The 24,688-nt window shown below is 41.2% G+C and overlaps 1 protein-coding gene across 1 annotated transcript in view; it reads right to left on the bottom strand.

Annotated features, from left to right (window-relative positions):
* Nucleotides 1-1,143: 1,143 nt before the first annotated feature.
* Nucleotides 1,144-24,688, bottom strand: part of TAMALIN (trafficking regulator and scaffold protein tamalin) — a 47,164-nt gene continuing 23,619 nt past the window's right edge. Inside the window, exons 2-8 of the mRNA XM_083169019.1 lie at nt 17,689-17,738; nt 15,898-15,952; nt 14,820-14,922; nt 10,264-10,357; nt 9,643-9,709; nt 8,944-9,010; nt 1,144-7,957 (exon numbers count right to left, since the gene is read on the bottom strand). Coding sequence (XP_083025145.1) covers nt 7,521-7,957; nt 8,944-9,010; nt 9,643-9,709; nt 10,264-10,357; nt 14,820-14,922; nt 15,898-15,952; nt 17,689-17,738 — 873 coding nt within the window. The 3' untranslated portion in view covers nt 1,144-7,520. The remainder of the gene's footprint in view (nt 7,958-8,943; nt 9,011-9,642; nt 9,710-10,263; nt 10,358-14,819; nt 14,923-15,897; nt 15,953-17,688; nt 17,739-24,688) is intronic.

Here is a 24,688-nt window from a genome sequence, read left to right as displayed (position 1 = left end):
GATGTAATTGCAAGTCTTTGGACCAGGCCTGTTAAGCGACCTTGCCCATACCACCCAACGGCCTCCATAAAATTGTGGCTGTCCCAAGTCTCAATATCTTACACAGCGTGTAGAGCAGCAGCAAATACATGCTGTGTGTATGCACACAGCATCCATTCACAGAGGCAGAAGGACTGCATGCCGGCAGCTCGCAGAGGGCTGGCCATAGTCCCATACAGATGCCAGCTCGAGGTTTGGTTCGGGAGACCATCATTCCAGGAAGCCAAACCCCCTTTCAGTTAAGAGTCAAGACATGTCCGTTACCTGGCAACAGGAGTTGGGTGGCTCACCTTTTAAATGTTGGGAGGTTTGCCTTTCCTTGTTTATTCGCAAAACTAAGCTAAATAAGGTCCATGGTGGAAGATAACACAACAGCTTGTTTTACAGGGGTGTGGTATGACTGGCCGACTGTTGGGATCCAGATGGCTAGCATACCAACATTGGAATCCTTGCCGCTGGTACTCCGATAGGGGGGGGAAGCGCAAAAAAATAAAAAAAAGGCCCATATTGTGGGATTGGAGGCTCGCTGCACTCACCACAGGTTCTTTTTGCCCTCTTTAGGGGTCATGGATCCCCACAAGGGAGAATAGCCCGTTGGTCAGGATCGCGACTGTCGAGCAGTTGAACAGTCATGTTTTTGACATCAGAATACTGACCGCCAAGATTCCCTCCATTGGCCAATCATCCGGCACTCGTTTTACAGACTCAGGAGCTTAGCTGGGCTACAGCAATAGTAACAATTCATCTTGGCAAAACCGTGTTACGCTGCAGGTGGGGCAGATATAAAATGTGCAGAGATATTTAGATGTGAGAGGGGTGTGGCCATACTCAGATCTAAACTACAGTGTAACAATAAAAGTAGAAAAGAAGAATTTTTGCAAAGTGGAGTTAGCGCTCAAAATGTATTTTATGCAAACAGTTCTCTGCACTTCAAAGTTGATGGTTTCTTCTTTTTCTGACGATAGGGTATTTCCTCAAATGGTGTAGATTGAAGATATATGTAAAATAAATAAGAAATATATAGTGTAGTTTTTGGAAAACATCTTAACAAATCAATAGGCCAACCAAATGTTCTTCAGATATCGTACCATACTTACACCAAAATAGGAGTGTACAATGCTCAAAGGTTTATTTTAAATAGGTACATGAATGGATTCAAACTTTAAATTACACCATAGTGTTTCCTACCACCCAACACATTTGGGGAAATGAAGGTGGCCGTATCGAACATGCATGTTCAGTCACGGTTCCATGCATATCAAGATATCTTTTCAATTTTTCCATCAACTCTTTTTTTTTTTTTTTCCTTATAGCACTAACGAGATATATTCGGGCAAAAGGAAGTTACTAGGTGAATAATAACACAGGACAGAAGCTAGACGATACTGCGAAACCAATACGTGGCCGGCTTTATGGTCCTGATACTGAAAAGGAAGCTCAAAGTCCACATATGCCACAATGTGCTATCTTTGAATAAAGACGCAGTGTTGACAAAAGGATTAAAATAGCAGTTGTGTATTATCACAAGTCAGACAGTATAAAGGCCAAGTGTGCATAGAAATGTCATTAGTCACGGTTAAAAAGTACAATCAAAAAATGTCCTTTTTTTTAACAAACTTGTTAAAGCCAATATTCCTGACAAGAGTAAAGTTCTTGTTGGTTTTTATTGGATAGAAAAATAATGCAAAAAGTCTTCTAGAACAGTTAGAATACAGGCCAATTCCTCAACTTCAGACATTTATAACAAAGTAATATAGAACTAAAACTGCTGAGCACTTTGGAACAGCTTCATATGTACATGTAAACATGGCTATACTCTGGATAATTAATATAGACCATTAATTAGGGGTACAGGCATGAGGTAGCCTTTTTATTAGCACATATATAGAAAGTATGGAAGTCCTGTTGGCATCAGTGTGGTGTTTAACACACGAATGCTAATATAAAGAAAAAACTTATTCTTACTGCATATACACGATAGCACTACAAGTAGGCTAATTTTTCCTAATGTAAAGTATATACATTTCTCCATTATACAGTGATATGCTGGACAAATGTGGCCAACTTGCTTGTTGCTGAGCCTCCTCCCACATTCCAAACACCAAGCATCTAACTGGAACGGATGCCCTTCAGGGCAAAATGTACTAAACCTTGAAAGGTGATACAATGGAGAGTGATAAACCACCAACCATGGAGAGTGATAAACCACCAACCAATCAGCTCCTAACTTTAATTTTTCAAACAGCCTGTGACATGACAGTTGGGAGGTGGTTGTCTGGTCATTTATCACTCTCCGTTTTAGAACTTTTCAAGCTTAGTACATCTGGCCCTCAGGTTGGCTATTGCATTATTTCTCCCCACCATCACCTTCTGCTACGTGAGACTATTGCCGATAGGTTATCTAACTAGGATTGAAATCTAGTTATGATCAGCTGTATGAAATCTGGCTAGTCATACATGTGAACAAATTGTTTCTGGATAATACCATTTAAAATTATATGCATCAGCATTAGAAACAGAGATGTTCTCTTTATCAACATTATAATCCTAACTCACTTCTACACACCATACATTTTTCCAAGCAGAAGGAACCATTAAATGTCATTAGAGAAAAAGTCACAGATCTACTCATAGGCTGTCATGCTGTGAACTCCAAGGAATGTTCCACTCAGTTGACTTGAGCAATGAACAACTGGATCTCTATCAAATTTGGTGTCCACCTGCGACCCACTGACATCACAGTAACAAGAAATGACCAGCAAGATTGGCCATTGTGGTTAAGGAGACAGGCGACACTTATACCCCTTTCAGACATAAGCAAAAATCCCAGGACTAGCATATGTCCGAATGGCTCTACCTGGGACTTTAGTCCACTAACATCCCGGGTCCGGCGCACCTGCAATGGACCTGGGATTTTTAAAAACCCAGAATTGTACAGGGTTTAAAATCCCAGGTAGTATGTATGTCTGAAAGGGGTATAGTTTTCGCTTTGATATCATCAAGTTCTTAAGGAACTTGGTCAGATGTATTAGGCCTTAAAAAAAAAAAGAAAAGAAACATGAGGGTCAGCCCCTGTCTGTGTTTGAAAAATGACAGCTAGGAGCTGATTGGCTGGACATTTATCACCCTCACATTTATCTCTTTTTAAGGCTTAATACATCTGCCCCACAGTGTGGCTAAACGCATCCTAAAAACGTCTAGACAAAATCCAACAGCCTGACATTGTGCAGACATCACCATAAGATTTCCTATACCGCTATATCCATTAAGGTGAATTCTACTGCATGTGAATGTATCCATGATTCAATTTCTCAGCGCTACATTCAGGGATAAATAATTAACAATTAAATTAGTGCAAAGGGGAAAGCAGATTACATTTGCAGCTCTATTAATGGAATTACTGTACTGAATACATGTATTTCTATAAACACAATGTCCTAACTGCTTACCCAACATGACACTCTCCAGGAGGGACACCTTGCTGTTTTTGGCCTTCTCTCTTAATGTAGGATTGCCATCACCTATGTTGAAGCACCTTTCTTATCAATTAACCTGGGTGAAACAGGTGATGGCAATCATACATTAAGAGGGAAGTCTAGGAACAGAGCATTCTGTCCCTGCTGGAGAGGGTCATGTTGGGAGGTCTCTAACTGGCATTTAGGCACACACCAACTTAGAAATTGTTATATCAAATAGTTTACAATAAGCCTTAGCCCTCATTTACTGAAATTGCCTGCAGAATGCTACCCACGAAGTACTGAAGATGACCATGTGTCAGACTCAAAGAACTTCCTGCCTTCTCAGAGGGTCTGGAAGCCTTAGTCATTTGCAAGTAACAAGAGGTCTCAGGCCCCTGGAGAGTACTAGTTATACGGATTTATGTTTAATGGTTTGGCAGCCTTTGCCTGAAGCTGTACATGAGTAAGTAAAAAGTGGAGAGCGGAGGAGGGGGGGCTTAAAGAGCTGACACCAACCCTAGCAGCAGAGATGCAAGAACTCATTACTGAGCAACACCAACAACTGCTGGTTCTAATCAAGGACAGCACACCCTCTGCATGACATACTCTAAGGGGTAACTATTAGGAAACATACTTAAAAAAAAAGTCCCATGTTGCATAATACCAAGGGGTGACATGTACATTATTAAGTCTGTACAGATGAAACCATGAAGGGAAGTGGTTTGAAGGCTGGTCTGAAGTATAAAAACTAACAAAAACAAATCCAATACAAATTGTCACAGTATACGTGTAGCATGTCAGGCAAGTACAAACTGCCATCAGTGCATTCTAAATGGGGAGGCATTACTGCCCTAGCAGGGACAGTAAGGGTTAGATTCGTAAAACCTAGGTAAGATTACCACTGCCATGTTCACAACTAGCCAGTGCTATGGCAGCATACAATACTCAGGTAGCAGAATAAAAACCAACCCAGTTACCCAATACAGGTAGATATATTGTAGAGAGCATGTTGGTAGCTCTAAAAATAGTCATAATGGGCCAGAGCATCTACAGAATATCTATGGGGCAACCTTGTTATTAGGTGACAGATTAATAACCCCCCCCAAATTACAGGCCAAGACTCCTATTGGAGTTTATAGGACAATTTTTTTTTGTAGCAATAAACTCATGCTTACAAACCCTGAACGTACCTTAAAGTGTATTTTACAATATAAAGTCAAGCTGGCACCTGTTCCTACATCCCATGTCCCTCTCCAGGAGGGGCACAATGCTCTGTTCCTGGACTTCCCTCTATTTATGATTGCCATCACCTGTGTTGAAACCCCTTTCTTATCTGTTTAAACCAGGTGACAGCAATCATACATTAAAAGAGAAATCCAGGAACAGAGCATTGTGTCCACCCTGGAATGAGTCATGTTCCGAGGTAAGAGTCAAGTCTGTGACACTGCAATTTGCCAGGGTATTCCCAGTTCTGCACAGGGTGGTCCTGATTTTTCTGCAGTATGAAAGCTCAGGTGATTTTAGACCCAGGTCTGTGCAAACAGCTGATTGGCTGCAGCAGCTCTGTCTACTGTAGTGACAGGTCCCAGAAATCCGCATATAGCCAAGGATGTATAACGCTGGGTACACACTTAAAGATATGTCCAATTTGACTGGTGGAACAAAAATCTGGTAATGTAAGGGAGTATATGAGAATCAACGATTTGATCCCAAACACTGGAAAATCAATGCTTATTCAGAAAAATTGGTTCAATTAATTTTAATAAAATTTATCCAAGCAATAATTTGTCTGTTTTCCAGAATGAGCAAATCATTGATTGTTATTGCTCACGTGCATTAGCAGATTTTTGTTCCCACCAGATAAATCTTTAGGTGTGTTCCCAGCGCTGGGGAGCACTGAACACATACTGTAGCCACAGGAGGGACAGTGAAATATATATTTTAGATTTGAATTCAATCTAGGAGTGAAATCAAGCTGATGGCAATACACAGATGATGCAGTAACATAGGTTATAATTTGTTCCTAAGGGTACTTTAACATTATATTTTGTGTGTATTATGATGACTATTATAGTTACCCAGAAATAAAATTACCAGGGCCAGCGTAATAAGGAATTTCCTGTATCTAAGGTGTAGTGTGAAAGGGGTCTCAAGCAAAAACCCAGGATGGAACTACAAAATGTCCAGATCGTAGGTCTGAAAGTCTTATTATTCAATCTGATCTATAATAGTGCAGCACACTCACATGTAGCAGCAATCTGGAGTTTACCTACAGTTTATTTATGAACTCACATGAAACACCCAATAGGAGACCCTTCCCACAGTGGGTGTTCATCCCAGATAAAGGGTGTACGTGTCCCTATGGACTATACAGCACATCAGCCTCCCACTCCCCATCACGCCTTGTGCGTAGCTTGTCACAGCTGCGGAGAGCTGCTCGGGATGCTGGAATGTGTACTTGTGGTAGAATCTGCTTTGGGACCTTAATGTGCAGTAACATTTGTCCAGCACATGTGCTCCTTCTGCCTGCCAGCACGCTGCTGACTGCTATATTGTACTGTGTCAAAAGAGATTTGTAATAAGCTGCAACTACACATGGGAACAATTCTGGAGCAGAGGAGGGCAAACATTCCTCTGCAACAGGCAGGCAATATAACACGGGCATCCTGGAATTTAGGAGTGTGATGTTGACATTAACATTGCAGGACTACACAGTCAGTTATGAAACAAGGTGATTTAAATCCCTTACAAGACTCCACACATCATGTTTTTCCTGCATAGAACAAAAACGTAACTTCTAGTAAGCTAGTGGCACTTTGCAGATTGGACACTGAAAGCAGCAGGCTGGGAAGTGCCTGAACCATACACAACTAAAGCCAAAAGCAGCAGTGGGTCATTCCAGGACAGAAAGCAGCGATTACTTCTCTTGGAAAACTGGCCATATTACAGGAATTAAAGGGAAAGAAAACCTGACATTTTGTAATGACAACACTAAACCTAAAACTAATTTGTTTTATAGAAAACATACTAGGTATAAGTATCCATTTACTATATGAAAAATAATTATTCTGGGAACTTGTCAAAAAGGAAGCCTATTTGGCATCAGGATGTAAAGCGAACAGTATTTCCTATGCCTGATGTCTGCACAGAATGGCTGGGAGACAAACATCTGGAGTTCTATACACTATCAAATACTGATGTGGTCAATTATTTCCAGCTTTGACAATATGGAAGAAGTGTGAAAACTGTTAAGATAAAGTATAAAGTCCTTTTCAATGTTAGTTTAAAAAATAAATATGATAACTTAGTTCCTAGTACCCATAACTCAAAACAGCAGATCAGGGTGCCCAGCCCAAGAGCAACCTCTAACCCCCCCCTCACCATGCGCTGGTTTACTGCCGCACTGTAATCATGCATGCCAAATGTACCCAAGACTTCAACTCACACATCCGGGTACTAATTCAGAAATGTGGCGATCAGGTACAAAGTCTTCGTACGTGGAGTTTGTGTATCACAACTTTCAATAAGGGGCTTGTGTTCTGAGTGTGCATGATAGGTGCAGGAAATTAACCATTTCACATATCCTCAAGCAAGTATTTCCTGGACCAGTGAACAATGGTGAGTGTGTTACATGCATAAAGCCTGGAGAGGCAGACTTTCTATATAATGTGCACCGCAGGTTCCCCTGGCAGTTACGGAGACATGGAGTCACTACAGTGTCTCTGCTCCAATACAATGACATGTCACTAGATTGCTTTGAACCAGAACAAAAAAACCATGCAAAGAAGTAGATCCTTGCTGGCTTGGATACTCCTCCATAAGCCTTTGAAGTAAAGTTAGAAGAACAAACATTTTTTTCATAGAAAAACCTGGAGTTTGGCACCCATTATCATGCCAAACATTTTAATGAAAAACAAACGCAATGAAGTTTAGAAAAAAAATGTCTAACATCGTAAATATAAAGCTTTTCACGCTTTTGCAAAAACAATAAATAAATAACTTAAAGGTTTATATAAAGATGTGCTAAAGAGGGCTGGCTTCCTCTTCTAATGATCTGTTTAGTCCTGGGATATACTTCAAAAGTCTTTTCCGGAAGCTTTTGTGCTTTTTTCTGGGTAGCGATACATAGTTACACTGTTCTTTTGGCTTGTCCCAGTTCGTAGCGGGACTTGCACACTTTACACTAGAGCTGCGAGTTAGTGGAGACTTGTAAGGCTTGATTATGCTTTTATTGGGAATGTTGGTAAGTTCATCTGTAGAGTCTGAGTTGAAGTAGCAGGTCTGATAAACAGCATCCTCGTTGTCCTCGGTGGTGCTCAGACAACTTGCACTGCTGCACATACTGCCAGTAGCCATGGAGCTTGGGAGAATCTCTTTGGTACATTGAGGCACTGTCCCATAAATGTATGATCTGACAGACTCCAAGGTGTCATACACACTGGGGTCCTTTACGACGATGCCTAGAAAAAACATACACGATGGTCATTTAAACACCATATTCCTCATTCAACATGTGTGTAAAATTACATACACAGTAGAAAATAATTACATACACAAAAAGCAAATTAAATAACATGCAAATAGTAAAACTTATTTATGACCAAAGTCTGGTTCCTCTTATCCCAGAAAGCACTCAGACGTGATAGGAACCTATGCAAACACAATGTTTTTAAACCATAAATACTCTTGAACTTCACCTTCAATATTGACGTAAACTACCAATATTTAATGAGCCCAATCAATCAACTGCAAGTAGTAACACTAAAGACATTTTAATGTATAACCTTTGCCATGGTTCTAGATGTTCTCCTGTACAGAAGGCTAGAAGTCAGGGAATACATGATTCTTAAGGTTATAAACAGGGCCAACCAATATCTGATTTGTGACTAGATACAAACTAAAGAGCCAAAAATCCTCACACCAGAACATTGCATAACACACAGATGCTAACAGTGTCATACATCCCAAAATATGAATTATAGGAGTATATACATGTCTGCTAAAGTACAGAACACATTTGGGGTATCCAATTAACCATAATCAAGTTTTCACTATTACCGGTTTTCAGCTGAACATGGGGCTGCTTTTGGAGATTTTGCTTCACCTGCCTAGAATCCCTGATAAGCCACCAACATGCAACCCGTTATCAATGGTAATCTTTTTTTTCAGTCTGAAATCAGCAGATCTTGGTGGTCATACACTTAGGAATTTCAGTGTATAGCCATTAGATTTGTGCTCCTCTCTTGGGGAGGAAACATTTCCACGCATCTCCCCTTAAGATCAGGCCAAGTGGCCACTGTATGTAATATATCTGCAGACAAACATGGAACTAAACTTATGGACAAGCACCACATCTCCACAGCAGGTCATCAAGTGAAACAAATTGAATGACCCAAATGATATGTAGAATGTTCCATTACTTTGAAATAACAATGACTTAACTAACCATGTAGCAGTCTTTGTTCCTGCACCATAAGTGAGCGATATTCTTCCCATTTCTCATACAAGGTTTGCTGTAAGGACAAGCAAACAAAATGGCATGTAACTTCTGGGAATGGGAGAAGAGAACCTATGCATTTTTCATTCTTTTGTAGTAACTGTGGCAGATTGCTTAAGATGCTCAATCGACAGAGTGGACAAATAAAATAAAAAGTGGAGTGGTTAAGGTACACTTAATGAACCCAGGGGGTACAGTACATCAAATAAGAGGTTTACTGTAGTTTAGGAAAAGCGTGCTAGGAATAAAAACATTTATGGATGAGGGAGCTGGTGCATTGTCATGGTGAAAAAAAAAACAAAAAAAAAGAACCAATGAATCAGTCTGAAATTTGGTATGGCGTTGTTTGAAAGATGGAAGTACAATAGCAACGCCAACTTTCCTCAGCAACGCCACCTGTCTTCAAACACAGGTACTTATTGATCCACGTATGGTAGGTAGTTGGGAAGGTAGGTATGTATGCATTCAGTATAGCAGGAAAAAATAAAAATAAAATAAACCCTAACACATTTGGTTAAGCTACTGGTAAAGCCGATCGAGGCTCTTGGGCATGCAGCTCTACTGTACAGATAAGAAAACACTAAAGATTAAATTTCCGTTGTGAAAATAAAGAAAAAGCTTTTCAAAAGTGTGGTCACAGTCACTGACCTTTAAATATTGCAGCCTGGCCTCCAGTTCAGCTCTTCGTATAGCAGAGCCATAAACAGTCTCTAGCCTGTCAATATAGAGAAGGGATCATTGAAACAAAGAATGACACTGCATAGCAGTCACCATTAGGGAGTAAGCTCACATGTACAGTTCTACCTAGTTGTAGTAGTCATAATTTTATAGAATGCATGTCCCAGCATTACGTGTGACCCGTCTTGCACTGCAGCTCACGTAAAACAGCAGAGTACTAGCTCAATGATACAAATGACAGCATGATTCCAGAGCAATACGCTCACAGCATGTTTAATCTGGAACAAGACACATTCAAATGCTAACCGTTATCAACTAGTCCTAACACATTAAAGGGCTAGCATGGAGTAATATGGCTTATAACTCATAGGAACCTTAAGGACACGGATGCAAGATTACTTTTATGTATAACAAAAGGTGGGAGATAGCAGGCAGTGGTCTTAGGTGAAGCAAAAAACTACATTCTGTAATATGGATTTTCATTGTGCCACGTCTTTGCATCTGCTTACCCCAAGCCTCTCGAATCACTGGAAACTAAAATTTATACTTCACAATGCTAAATCTATTCCAGCTACGTAGAACATCAGTTACCTCATTTTATTTCCAGAAGACTTGATCAGCTCTACAATTTCTTTGTGCCGGACGCCTTCCACATTTAAGCCATTCACACCAGCAATTATGTCACCTAAAAAAAAAATAACGCACCATTTGTAAAGCAATACACCGTACACAAAGATTAGCAAAAACAAACCTTAATCTTATTAGAAGACTGCTGACTCAAAGAATCTCCATAACCTAGCAAGAATTAAAGATTTAATCCAATGAAAGGGGTTTTGAAAAAAAAATAAGAGTTTAGGCTTTAATTTGAGCCACTGTTACTTTACGCTGGTTTGTTTCTTTAGGCGGCTATTTTTAGTTCCACACACTGTAATATCACGCAAACACGTTACGTCAGGCATGTCCAAACTATGGCCCTCCAGCATGTGTGAAACTACACATCCCAGCATGCCTTGCAATTGTTTTCGCATTCCCTAATAGCAATGGCATGATGGGACTTTTAGTTCTACAACATCTGGAGGGCCATAGTTTGGACATGCCTGCGTTACATGGAACATGATGCAGGGAGCAAAGCACCTTTGGAACACGCCTATGAGCGGTGAGACATTATCACCATGCTGCCAGTCATAATGAATGTCTCTCCAGAGACCAATCATTTGTAGGAAGACTGCTAAGAAAAAAAAAAAGGAAAGAAAAGACTAAGCTACTTTCTGTACAACTAAAATAGTAGGTTTTATAATAGTATTAAATATTTGTACCCATACATCTGAAGGCAGCTATACACTTTCCTTATGACTGCATTCCTAAAGATAATCTTTCATAATCAGTGTAAGTATGTACTGAGGCATACACACGGGTTGATTGTAGCCCTATTGCTAAGCAATGTTACCAGATCGCTTAGAAATAAATGCACGGATTGCTCTGTGTAGTCACCCCAGCAATGGTGATACCCAGTGGTTGAAGGACCAGTGCATGCGTAGTAGCTTCCTTGGAACTGCATATGTACTGGCCCCCAGCTTCTACGGGCTGCAGCCGTAGCAGCCCATAGAGGCATCCCGGAGGGAGGGAACACCTCAGATGACTGGCAGGTTGGAGGATTTTACCTGAAGGGGCTGAAGTTCATTAGGTAAAAACCACCACTGCTTATAAAACTTGAGCACAGGGATGCAGTCACTTTCCCAGCGGTTGGAATCCTGGCAGTTTGTCCCTCTGTGGGTGTCCCACCCATAGTGGGATCCAAGTCCCCCCTTTATCGGGATTTCGGCGGCCAATATTTTGACCACCGGGATTCCATACCAAGTCCAGAGCACATGATGTTCATTTAATGGTACAAATAGGTTTGGTTTCTCTGGAAATAAACACTAGGGAATACGGGTGTGGTATGGAACTCCGACAGTCGGGATCCCGACAGTCATTATCCCGACTGCCCAGAGTCAGACAGCATGGCGAGCGCAAAAAACCCCCTTGGGGGCTCGCTGCGGGCACGGTGGCTCGCTACGCGAGCCACCTATTCTGTTCTCCCTCTATGGGGGTCATGGACCCCCACAAGGGAAAATAGCGGGTGGCAGTCCGGCACCCGGCTGTCGGCGTTTTGACAGTTGGGATCCCGACATCGGGTAAACAACTGTCGGGATCCCGACTGTTGGGAACCTGTCCGGCACCCAGGAAATACACAGTCGGCTGATTATTACTGTATATAACATTTTGTTCTTTTAAACCAGACAATCGGCTGTGCAGTCATAGGGACAAGCAAATTAATTTGACATTTACAGATTTCCTGATATCAGGTTTGAGACAGATATATGCAAGAATTAAAAGAATACAGGAACAGATGTTGTGTTGTAGTATAACTATGATCGGTATTAGAGAACCCCAATTTACAAATCAGTAATATACTCTGCTACTATCTAGAACTGAACTGAATCCTTAGCTTCTCTTAGTGGCTGTCACTGTCTGTCCTCTGCACTTCCTCACAGAAACATGTGATGTGAGGAAGGGGCCCAAGTTTTCAGAGATTTCCCTGAATGTTAGTGAAATTTGGCAACTCCGATTAGAACAGGGATACAAGTTCACGATCAGTCCTTTGCTGCGTGGACACAATTAAAGGCTCCTTTCCAAGTTTTTAGCTTATGTGACTCATTTCCTGCACAGAACATGTTGTATAATGTAGAAAAGCATCAGGGACTCAAAAACATCCCCACAAACATAAGTTTCACATTAGCAAACTGCTGCTCAAAGTAACAGAATCATTAGCAAAACACACTAGAATGGCAAATAAATACACAAAAACTAAACAGCCTTTCTTCAGATATCAGTGACCAGTAAAACAGTCTGGATGCTTATTTTTTTGCACATGTAAAGACGTATGGTAGGGGTAGGCAAAACGCACCGACATATGCTGTAGAGCTAAACATCCCAGAGAGACCCTATTTTGCCAATACGGCATACTAAAATAGTGGTAGGGAATGCTGCGATGTATAACACCACAGCAGCTGGATTGCAGTTAGAAGACATAGTAAAAATAGTCTATGCTAACTTTTATTAGCCTCCAACATATTTTAAGGACATAATAGTGGCCTACATGTCAGGTTGCATGTACCAGCGTTATAGTTATTGTAGCATTGGCTAGTTTCCCCATCCCTCAGGGAAGATGACCAATGGCTGCACCAAAGGAGGCTGCAGCCCAGTTCAGAATTCAAATAGGGGAGCCGGACCAACTGCCAGTGAGTCAGGGGAGCCATATCCCCCCCCCCCCCCTCCCCCATTTACCACTGGCCTCTACCCATGTCCTGCCCATGTTCTACCCCCTTTGTCAGGACCTTGGTAGACGTCCGGTGTAAAGGTACACAGGTAAACCCATTTTACACGGCCGTTGATCTGGGTCCACAAGGGGAAAACCTGGGGTTTTGTGACGGTGTAAAATGGGTATTACCTAAGAATATGACCCGATACATGGCCCTTGGCATCTTATCCAGAGATAGTCACTGTTGTAGCGGTAAATGGGATCCCATGTGATACATTGTTTGCAAAATTACTGCATATGATTTATTGCATGCGAAGCAGGTGCTGGGAAATCACGAGAGGATAGAAAGTGAAACCTCAGCCCTTATGGAGCTGATTGGCAGCTGCGTTCTCATCTGTCACTATCACTTCCCCAAGATTAATACATCTGCCCCTTGAGTTTTAGAACCACTAATCTAGTGTTTACTTATTATATAGCCATTATGGAAAATCACAGTGCTTCTTTGACTTGCAGTTACTCAATGACATGCCTTTTTCTACTTTCCATTTTGCATCTCCCTCTGCCCATCTAATGGGCAGAGTCAATTTCAAGCAGTCTAGTTTTGATAAATCTTCGTACTGGTGAACAAATGTTCACATCAGTCAGGCAACTGGATATTTAAGGCATAAATCTGCCCATACACGGCCCGATGCCGGGCTGTGCGTTCCTTGCTTTGAGGTGCGCGCTCCCGCGGCACCTCATCGCACAGTACAAAAAGTATGTGCTTGCACATACTTTTTGTACTTAGTTCTCATCACATTGCATGCACAACGCATGCACATGTGATGTGATCTGTGCTATTTTTAATCCCACAACGCACTCCCGTATCGGGCAGTGTATGGGCAGCTTAAAACCACTGTTAAAAGTTAGCTAACAGCAATGCATGCTGGGACCTATATTGGAGATTATAAACCGCCACTATTTTTCCATGCAGTAGATTGGTCTTATTTATTTTCCCCCATATTGGCCATATGTTTCGTATAGTGGATTACTCATGGCTCACGGTTTCCCAGATGAACATTTCTCTCGCTATAAACCTCATATTTAAATCATGAAGTCCATAAATAATATATTTGATTGTTCAAAGAATGGGTTTTATAAACAACTCAATATGTATGAAATAAAACACAAAAGAGTCACTATGACTGGTGGTAACATTACACAGATAGAATGGAAACCGATTAGGAAATAACCAGTAACTCAGCTGGAGGCCCCCACTCCATGTAGTAGTAGTACGTTTATTTATATAGTACGTTTATTTAGTACGTTTACCATCCAATGAAGGTAATTGCAGAGGCAAAAGCCTAAGAGATCGGTCCAATCTGTCTGGTGGGAACAATAGTCTGGTAATGTGTGAGCGTATGACAATCAACCATTTGCACCCAAATGCTGAAAAATCCACAATAGTAAAAAAAAAAAATTATTAATTGATCAAAACCATCTTATTTAACAAATGTATCCAAACATCGTTTGTCCATTTACCAGTGTTTGATTTATTGTTATATGCTCCCATACATTACCAGATTTTTGTTCCCACCAGACAGATATCTTTAGGTGTGTACCTAACTTTTAGTCTCCACATTAAATAAATTCATTGGTTTGCAGCTTGTTCTCATTATCAAGAGATCACTGACAGGAAGGTGTCAGGAAGTCATATTTTCTTCAAGTGAATACACCCATTTCTTACAAATGACTAGAGAGATCATATGCAGAAAGCCCAGATAAAAATACATTCTAATTTTAGTATGCTAAAGTGAAACATGCAGTTAAGTATTGCCCAGAGACATGTGACAAAAAGCAGACTTACCGACTTTCAAGCCACACAACATGGCTGGACTGCCTTCATGTACCCGGCAGACAAATGTGAACATTTCCACAGTATTCTTGTCCTTATGGTGCAGTCCATATGTCTGTAGAAAGATGCAAGGTGAGGCACATGAGATGAAGTTACTTTAAATAAACACTTCCTCTATGGGGTATATTCAATGCAATATGACAAGCTATGATGGTGCTCAATGCGGATAGCTCACAGGTCAGTATTCAACTGACCCCCCCTGTAATCACAGTTTCCACCTCTGTTTTTTCAGCGGGGTGAAAACGGTGAGTACGGCCATCAAATGGCGAACATCACCATTCAGGAAATTCCACTAGAACATAGAATATGGCAAGTGGCCGGAAAGGGGGTTAAACCGAGTATGGCTTGTTTTCGGCATTCCTTGCTGAAACACAAGCCACCCTCCTGCAGAAATCCTCGCCGGCAGCATTGAATACATGAGGTGAGGTGCCACTAGCTCAGGTTAGGTTGCCTAACCTGACCCTCTCCTTCAGGGAGAAAATACTCTGTTCCTGGGCTTCCCTGGTAATGTGGGATTGCCATCACCTGTGGTTCAACACCTTCCTTACCTAGCTCACCACAGGTGATAGCAATCCTACATTACCAGGCAAGGCCAGGAACAGATCATTTTCTCCCTAAAGGAGAGGGTCAGGTATGCAACCCTGCACCTCGAGGACTGGAGTTGGCTACCCCAGGTATAGACTAACTTAGATGGCACCCTGTATTATGATTTAGAATCACAAGAAACAAACCCACAAAGCAGTACATTGACAGATATGGAAAGCATGACAATATGCAAACACATTGTGACCACTACCTAGCAACCATGACAGGGGCTGTACTGGATGAGCCCTTTGCCAGATGCTTCTGTTTACTGAACAGACAATAAAGCAAGCCCCATGTAGGTAAAGACTAAGCGGCAACTATTACTTATTAACCACCTGTAACATTTATATTCTTATTAGATGGCTACTTAAATAGAACAGGTAGCCATTACAAGCTTTTTTTGTTTTAAAAAGGACAGGTGTATGGTCAGCTGCCGCTTACTCACCTGAATCTCAAATCCAAATGTTTCAGAATCTTCTTTTTCTAAAGTGACTATTTTTCTGGAGAGAAAAGAAAAAAATAGAGCGTTATTTTCTCCTTACTGTCTGTTTCCTCCTACGTCTTCACAGCAGTCAGCCACTACCAAAGACAAAGCATATGCACTGTGTGTGTTGCACAATACAAGACATTGTTCTTTTTAAATGAGGCTTTGGGTCTCTCATTTACAAAGCCACAAACACCCACCAATGTTTCAATAGCCCTTTATTCTGAGGTCTCTTTAAAAGCCCAAATTTGCACACGTTAGAAAATATTAATGGCAAAGTGCTAGATTAAAGTTGTCAAAACCAGTAACTAATTTGCAGGATTACAAAAATTACATTAAGGGGGATAATGCAATTGACCATGGTAAATTTTCATGGGTAAAAAAATAAAATAAAAAATAAATTCACCAATTTTGGCCCCCAGGTAATTCAATTAATGCTCTTTAGAGAAAATAAAAAGTTCCATGATACACGTGTTATTGCAATCATGGGTCCAAAAAAACCCTGCATTTATCATGGATATTGTTTCTTCTGCCTCCTACAATTTAGTAAATTGGCCTCAACTGAACTACACCACGGCCAATCCACAATGAGCCACTGTAATTTACTTAGGCTGATCCACAGGTCGTTATCATGCATATAGAGTTAAAAAAAATAATAATAGACTATTGTGTACACACCTTAAGACAGGTATATAGGATTTTATGAAGAACATTAAAATATTTTTTTTTTTTTTAAAGAAACCCTTTATTTCAAAACCAAGTGGACCAACACACAATAAAAATAAATACACAATTTTAGCACAAAACGTTTGTGGCAGCATGAACTAAAAAAATAAAACAAAGTCCTGGGTGCTTCTCTCTAGTATTTTGCTGCCTCCCTTACCCTGAAAGGGCTATTCCTTTTGACCCTGATAACAAATTGTGACAAAGGATTCTTGGGTAAGGGATGTGGCGCTATACTTTATCAATCATAGATTTTGTTGATATAACTACTTAACTTATTGTATAGGCGATGCTCCGTTCCTTCCTGTTTATCTTCTCTCTATGTCGATATTCCTCTCGCAGATTTTGTGTGGAGAAAAAACAAGGAGAAATGGAGATGTGTTAAGCGAAAGGGAGTTTCCATGAGGGTCCCTAGAAAGGAAGATGTGTCCCAGTGTTTCAATATTCCTACCTCACTTACATAAACATGTAGTGAGGGTAAGCATATCTGGGTTTCTTTAATTGACGGATAATTGATTCTCCGTGGAGGCGTACCTCACTTACACGTGTGAGTTCTATTTCTCTTTCATAAAAGTATCTGTATGAAAGAGAAATAGAACTCTCAGGTGTAAGTGAGGTACGCCTCCCACGGAGAATCAATTATCCGTCAATTAAAGAAACCCAGATATGCTTACCCTCACTACATGTTTATGTAAGTGAGGTAGGAATATTGAAACACTGGGACACATCTTCCTTTCTAGGGACCCTCATGGAAACTCCCTTTCGCTTAACACCTCTCCATTTCTCCTTGTTTTTTCTCCACACAAAATCTGCGAGAGGAATATCGACATAGAGAGAAGATAAACAGGAAGGAACCGAGCATCGCCTATACAATAAGTTAAGTAGTTATATCAAAATCTATGATTGATAAAGTATAGCGCCACATCCCTTACCCAAAAATCCTTTGTCAGTTTGTGGCAGCATGATAATTTACATTTCTTACATATACATAACGGATATCAGCCAGTAAATGATGTGGTAACACTTCACCTGTGATGTTCAGATGTCTGGCTCACATTTTTCCAACCCATAGGAGTACCCTGAAAGCAAACAACATTTTATTAAATAAACTGAAAATAATCTAATTGCAGTTATTGCGCTACATCAAGCAAGTTGGCCATCTCTACAGTAATTAAATAAGGAAACGGTCTGAACAAAGCAGTCATGTCTTATCTCTGATCTTGAAAGAAAGACTCTTCGATAAATTGAATAATGAGGGGAGGGGGAGGAGACCATCACTAGTAAAACTGTTCCAACATGGCTTTATTTAGCTAATTCAGGTAAATTGAACAAAAATTTGTTGCCCTTTTCTAAAAACCTCACTGAATTTACAGTCTAAAGGCCCCCATACACTATGCGATTTTGGCAGTTTGGGCTGATAACCGGGTGAAATCGGCCCAAAAAATCGCAGGTGTGTGACATCTGATTAGATCCGCGGTCCTGTGCGCATCGGACTGGATCAGGGCGGTCGGTCGTTCATCACATAAGATCACGTCCGACCTCCCGGTATATATGCCTGACCGGGGAGCAGTGGGGCGGACGGGCTTAATCATCTTGGCATCATTGGCTGAGCTCTCAACCTGTCAAATGACTGGCCGTTCTCTGATTGGCTACTTTAAAAATCTAATGCCCGCCACTGCACTGGCATTTTTTTTACATGTGATAAATCGCAAGCGATTACCACATGTAACGGGGAGCAGCAGGGGGCGGGCAGTCATCTGCGAGACGATGAACACATATCAGTGGGACGCTGATGATATCTGTGTTCATCGCCTGGCCAGGACTTGCCGCCCACTGCATGCCCCGGTGTCTTGCAGATGACCACCCGCCCCCTGCAGCTCCCCGTTACATGTGATAAATCACAAGCGATTTATCACATGTAAAAAAAAATGGCCCATCAAGTGCCAAACTGTGTGAGCCTCCCGGGGAGCTGCAGGGCGGCTCACAGGAGAATTGGGTCCGACTTGTCCTAAGGACAAGTGGGGCTAATGTATGGGGGCCTAAACTGTTCAATCTTGGTGTATAAATCGGTTCTAAAAACTATGCAAGCTACGGATAAAGACGTTAGGGTTGCAAATAAAATGAATAGAACAGGGTAATAAACAATTAATACAGAAGTACAGACTTAAGTCCTATTAACGCAGCAATTACTCTTGCTATAGTTCTATTGATTTCATCTAAAAGGTTTATGATCTGTAAAAAGGGAAACAAAAACCAGCGGTGACAAGCTTAATAAACATTCACGCATCTGTTAAGTGCGTTCAGACAATCTTGACAAAGGCAACACATCTTTTGGTCTTTAAAAAGACAGACATTAATGGTTAAATCAGAATTGTACTCTCAATCTTAAATGAAGCACACAGACAACAATGAGGAATTCAGTGGGCTAATCTGGGATTAAGACACAATAAAAACATTATGTGTAAATGTACAGTTAAGACTGCATGCAGGCAAAAAATTAATGAGGGCGCATGAACAGCAAAAATTCATAGAGAGATTATTAGGCTGTCAGGTGACCGTTTTGTGCTGTGGAAAGTAGCTAATAACGGAATTCAGTTACAATCACCGTAGGCAGACTTGAGAGAACTGTAGACAGTGTTGGCAGGGGAGCCGAGAGAGGGGGGGAGCAGGTACTAATTACCCGGGCCCAGGCTTGCTGAAGGGGCCCCGCAGGGGCCCTGGTTCGACCCCTCCCTTCCCCCTCCGTCCCTCCCGGGTATCACCAGTAGCACACACTTCTACAGCATGTGCTGTTCTGACAGCAGGCTCAGCATGAGTGTCTCACAGACAGCGTGAGACGTCATGCTGAGCCTGCTGTCAGCACAGCACATGCTGTAGGTGTGTGCTGCGTCTGAAATTACAGTTTTTAGAGTTTTCTTTTACCCACCTCTAAACATTTTGGGGGTGTGGCCTAAGTGTGGGAGGTGCCCACACCACACACACTTAGGCCACACCCCCAAAATTTTACCGGGGCCCGGCATTCCTCTCGGCTGCCCTGAGTGTTGGTCTTGGCTGTGGGAGCATTGTGCCTAACAGAAAACAGTTACTGATCAGGTACTGAAATGCTGTACAATTACCAACATACAACACCACCCACGTTGCTGTTAAGATAATTCTAATGCTGTCCATACACTTGTGTGATCAGATTTCAATGCGACCTCAAAGTGCGATCTCCATCGAAACCCATTTGCATCTTGTGGTGCTAAAGTGCCCCCCCCCCCCCCCCCCCCTTTACAGCACCCAATGTCACAAGCCATCTTGAGATGGCATTGGGTGCTGGAAGAGGGCGGCGTTGTGTAGCGCAAGTAGCAGCGCTAGCAGGGGTTAGTCAGCGGTGGCGGCAGAAGTGTTTAACACACTGGGCAGCCATCTGATTGGCTGAGATAGTTCAGCCATAGAGCTTCCCCGTGTGTTAAACGCTTCTGCCACCACTGCTGACTGACCCCCGCTAGTGCTACTGTGCCGCCCTCTGCCCACCATTAACTGTCCCTCCGGCTCCCTCTCCCCATTCTCACACCACTGAAAAAAAAAAAAAGTGTTCCCTCCACCAGCGGATTGCATTCGAGCATCGCATGTGGTTAAAAACCACATGTGATTGCTCCTGCAATTCGATAAATATTATTTGCAAGTTGCAACACATAAGACCAGACATTCGACTGGCGTGCCCGCGCATCGCGCCGAATAGTACACATTTTGTGCATACAATCATTGGATTTATTGGTCAGATGTGGCTGAAATCGAATGATTGCATTGCAATATCTCACAAGTGTATGGACAGCATAAGACCGTGGTTTTAATAGGCTTCTGCAATTTCGGTACTTCACTTTGTAACGTCATAGCACAATATGTTCAGTCTATCCAAAGTGGTGTACATCAGGGACAGATAACATACAGTAGTTCTTTAGCTGTTCTAGTAAGAATTGTGCAGACTTCGACAAGGACAGTAATACACCTTGGATATTATTATTGCATATTCTGAAAAGCACAAAGACATTCACCAAAGTGAACTTTCCAGTCTAACACCCATCTTCAGATACCAATATTACTACTGTAATAGACCAGGCAAGGCGTTCAACCGATTGATGTATTTTTGGGTTAAATAGCATCAAAATAAAAACATGTTACACATAGGTGGTCATGTACTGGTGTACCTATGCCAGAGACAAAAAGCCACATTCAGGATCAGCAACCCATTTATGGCCACCCACATTGTCCTTTTCTGTATACTTCAGCAGAAACTTATTTTACAGGTCAAATACAACACAATCATTCTTATAAAGTCTAACGCCAGTTTTCAATATTCAAAACTGGACAAGCTACATACGTAAGCAACATAGAAATTTGCATCTGTAACGCACTGAAACGCTCCATGTAAGCCGGAATCTTGCATTTGTGCCATCTTTCTCTCTACTGTACTTTAACACTTGCCCTTCTTACAAGCTTATGAGGGGAGCCCATTATTTTCCCAGCTTCTTCTCATAAACGTCTCTTTCATAATGGCCAGCATATATTTTAATAACTTGCAATGCATTTCCAAAGACAATTTCTACCATTGTGTTCTCTGAGGTTTCACAGCTTGAAAAGAGCAGCCGATACTGGAGGGTAAAGGAGGCCTGTGCCCAGTCTCTTTTATTCAACCAGGAACCTTCAACCTTAGAGTAGGCATAGATGGGAAAATGAGAGTATCACTGGCCAAAGTTTCACACAGGCAAGAATGTAAACTATGTATTATGGTGATAAAAGTACGTAACATTATAGAAAAAGGTCAGTTGTTGCAGAATTCTGAGGAACCCACTGAGGCAATGACCAGATGTGAAGCAGAATATAAAATGCTACCAAACACCACTTCTTACTTGAAGACTCTAAAACTACTTCTGCTTTTACTACATGCCCTGAAGAAGGTTGTCATAGCACACAAAAAAAGGGGAACACTTCATGGTTTTAGTCATTCATAAAAAAATAAATATATATATATATATATTTTTAAGAGGATAATAAGGAAGTGTTTTATTTGTGTTGCTAGTTAGCACTTACAATCTAAAGCAAACACATGATTAAGTTGATTTGCCAGTTTGTACGGTCATTTCATTCCGTATTGTAGACCATACTGTAGACTGCAAAATGATGAAAATAAGGGGGAGTTCTCAAAAGACGCCTCTTAATCAGCAGCAGCAGCCAGAGACGGAGTCCTATTCAGTGGCAGCCGCCGGAGTGTGGGACGGCTGCAGCAAGGAAATCTGTAAGTGGCATTTTTATATATGGCCCAAAGGATTTTTCCCCATTACACATGGCCCTTGGCACAAAAAAGGTTCCCCACCCCTGATCTAAAGTAACACTACTCTATCACCACTAGGGTTGTATGTTACACATTAATCTGTCCAATACATTTAATACATTTAAGTTTAATTACTATGCAACTTTATTTTAAAAAATAGTATCTGATGCTTTATACCACTGAGGTTTAGGGAGGTCTAAAAACCAATGAGCAACGCTAGTCATTAATCTGACATTCCAATTTCTAATGCTGACTGGATGTTATGGCTTGCACATTTATATTGCCATCTTCTGCTGATCATAAGCCACCTGGTAAAGTTATTAATATACAGTACTAAAGGCGCATAAACAAGGTTTTTACCCAGCATGTATGCAGGGCGATAATGCTGTAAATAGCTGGGCTGAATCGCACCGTGCATACACTGAGTGATTTTTGACTGTCCAAGCAATTTTTCGCAGGGGTGGACAACTTTCCATAGCAGGATTCTATGGAGAGCGGCTACCTCACTCATCTGCTGGTAATACCAGTGGGGGCCGGCGATGCTGTGGCAGTGCGCATACACACTGGGCGGCTTTTGAGCCGAAAGCAGCTCAAACTGTAAAGGGGTGAACACACGGAGCGATCCTTCTAAGAGATTTTGACTACATAGTCAAAATTGCTTAGGTTAGTAAAGATCACTGTCAAGGTTAGACAAATCTCCCTATAATATCGCTTAGTAACAAAATAAAATAAAAAGTTGCAAGGCAAGAATATTTTGACTAGATCGCTGTCTGTCTAGTCAAAAATCGCTGGTATTCCCTGGTGAGGGAGATAGTCACTAGGTGACCTCTAGTAAATAGTAGTAAAAATCGCAAATAGACAAAATCGCTAAGTCCAAATCTGCATCTAGTCAAATCGCTTAGTCGAAGTCGCTCACTAGCAAAAATCGCTCCGTGTGTACACCCCTTAAAGGCCTTTACTGGCCTGTAGGTACTATGACATTATGTATACAGTAAAAGTGTATAGTAACAAAGGACCTGCCCCATACTAAGTGCTGCACAAGAGTTGCAAAGCCTGGTGAGTGACAGATTGTAGGAAGGTAAAACAGTTGTATATTTCTGCATATTTAAACTCCTGATGAATTAGTTGAAGAATGTGAGACAGTCAGCTGCTACTACAAGTGAAGACTTTCTGTTCTTGATTGTTAAAAGTCTTGTGGTGCCTAGTTTCTGTACAGCAACAGATTATGTAGTTTGTAAAGAACAAAAGCACTAATACCATGATAGGCAGTTATGCCAAGATGCTCTTACTCAATTCTCTCTAGGCCATGATGCTACAGTTTTTTTGCAGGCGCTTATTACTCTGCTTAACCAGTTTAGCACTTTAAAACCATGTTTCCCCACAGGTCCTGAGCATGGAGTACTGACCAGAAGGACAAAGCTTCAAGAAGTGATCAAGTGTAGAGTGATAAACAGCCAATCAGCTCCTGTCATTTTTCAAACACTACCTGTAATATGGCAGTTTGATAAACAACCAGCCAATTGGCTTCCAACTGCCATATTACAGGTAGTGTTTGAAAAAAATGACAGGAGACGATTGGTTGTCACTATCACTTGAAGCTTTGTGCATTTAGCACATAGTCGGATGATACACAGTATATTCATACAATAATTAAAACCACATAATATAAAAACCCACTGAGGCTGCCATTATGGGGGCAGGACCACTGAGCCATGATGCCATTGGCTCCTAGTGAATTTATAGGCAGAATATCTGCCTTACTGTAGAGGACAGGTGCACAACATAATGTATCCAGAAACAGCCTCCATATGTAGTCATTTATTCAGAAATAAATAAGGAACTAAATAGCGTGAAAACCACATTTTAAAGCAATACATAACCGAATACACTGAAGCCATATGGTGAAGAGTATTTTATATTCTGAATATTGCTTGTTAAACAATTCTTACCATTCAAAGTAAATACACTTCCCAAAGCTGTAAAACTATACACAGTGCAAGTGTGCATAGGTTTATGTCATTTACAAGTATCTTGAAACGTGTCCCAGCCTTGATCCACTAATGCCAAAAGCTCAATCTAATTGTCCCTAACTTCATGAACCATCTGTTCCCTAAAGGAAATCTGCTAATAAAGCAGAGTTTAAATTTATTGGAATGGGGGGGGGGGGGGGGTACAGAAAAAAAAGTGAGATGTGCCATTGTGTTTCCATAATGCTACTCACAAAAACAGAATTAGTGCAAATTGAATGAACAAACAGCATCAGCAAACAGACAGTAACAAAGAAGCAGACAAATTAGCTGATGAGCTGCAGTGTTGGTGGAGGAGTGGAGATAGTGTGGAGCCAAATGTGTTCCAGTAGAGTAGACAGCCTACAGATGTGCCATACAAGCACTTTAGGTCACTTAAAACCATAAAAATTGACTTTTACTACAAAGATAATTAAAAGAAAAAGAAATGGAGTGAACAAAACATTAAACTACAATTGGCTAATAAAGAGTCAGAATAAAAATAGCTCTGGATAACTTATTCCAAAGTTTTGCTTATGCCAGCAGTAATAATGGTAACATGTGGAGACAATACACCTGATTAACGTCTACAGCTTCTAGATTAGCTGCAGCATAATTAAGTGTATATGGCATAAAGCTTATGACAGTGAGGCCAATCTGGCCGATCTGTCCATTTGACAAACAAAGTGAATAAATCTGAAATGTCCAG

The sequence above is a fragment of the Crinia signifera genome, chromosome 2, assembly GCF_055691185.1.
Source record: "Crinia signifera chromosome 2, ASM5569118v1, whole genome shotgun sequence".
Classification (NCBI taxonomy): Eukaryota; Metazoa; Chordata; class Amphibia; order Anura; family Myobatrachidae; genus Crinia; species Crinia signifera.
This window is presented reverse-complemented; position numbering and strand designations above follow the sequence as displayed.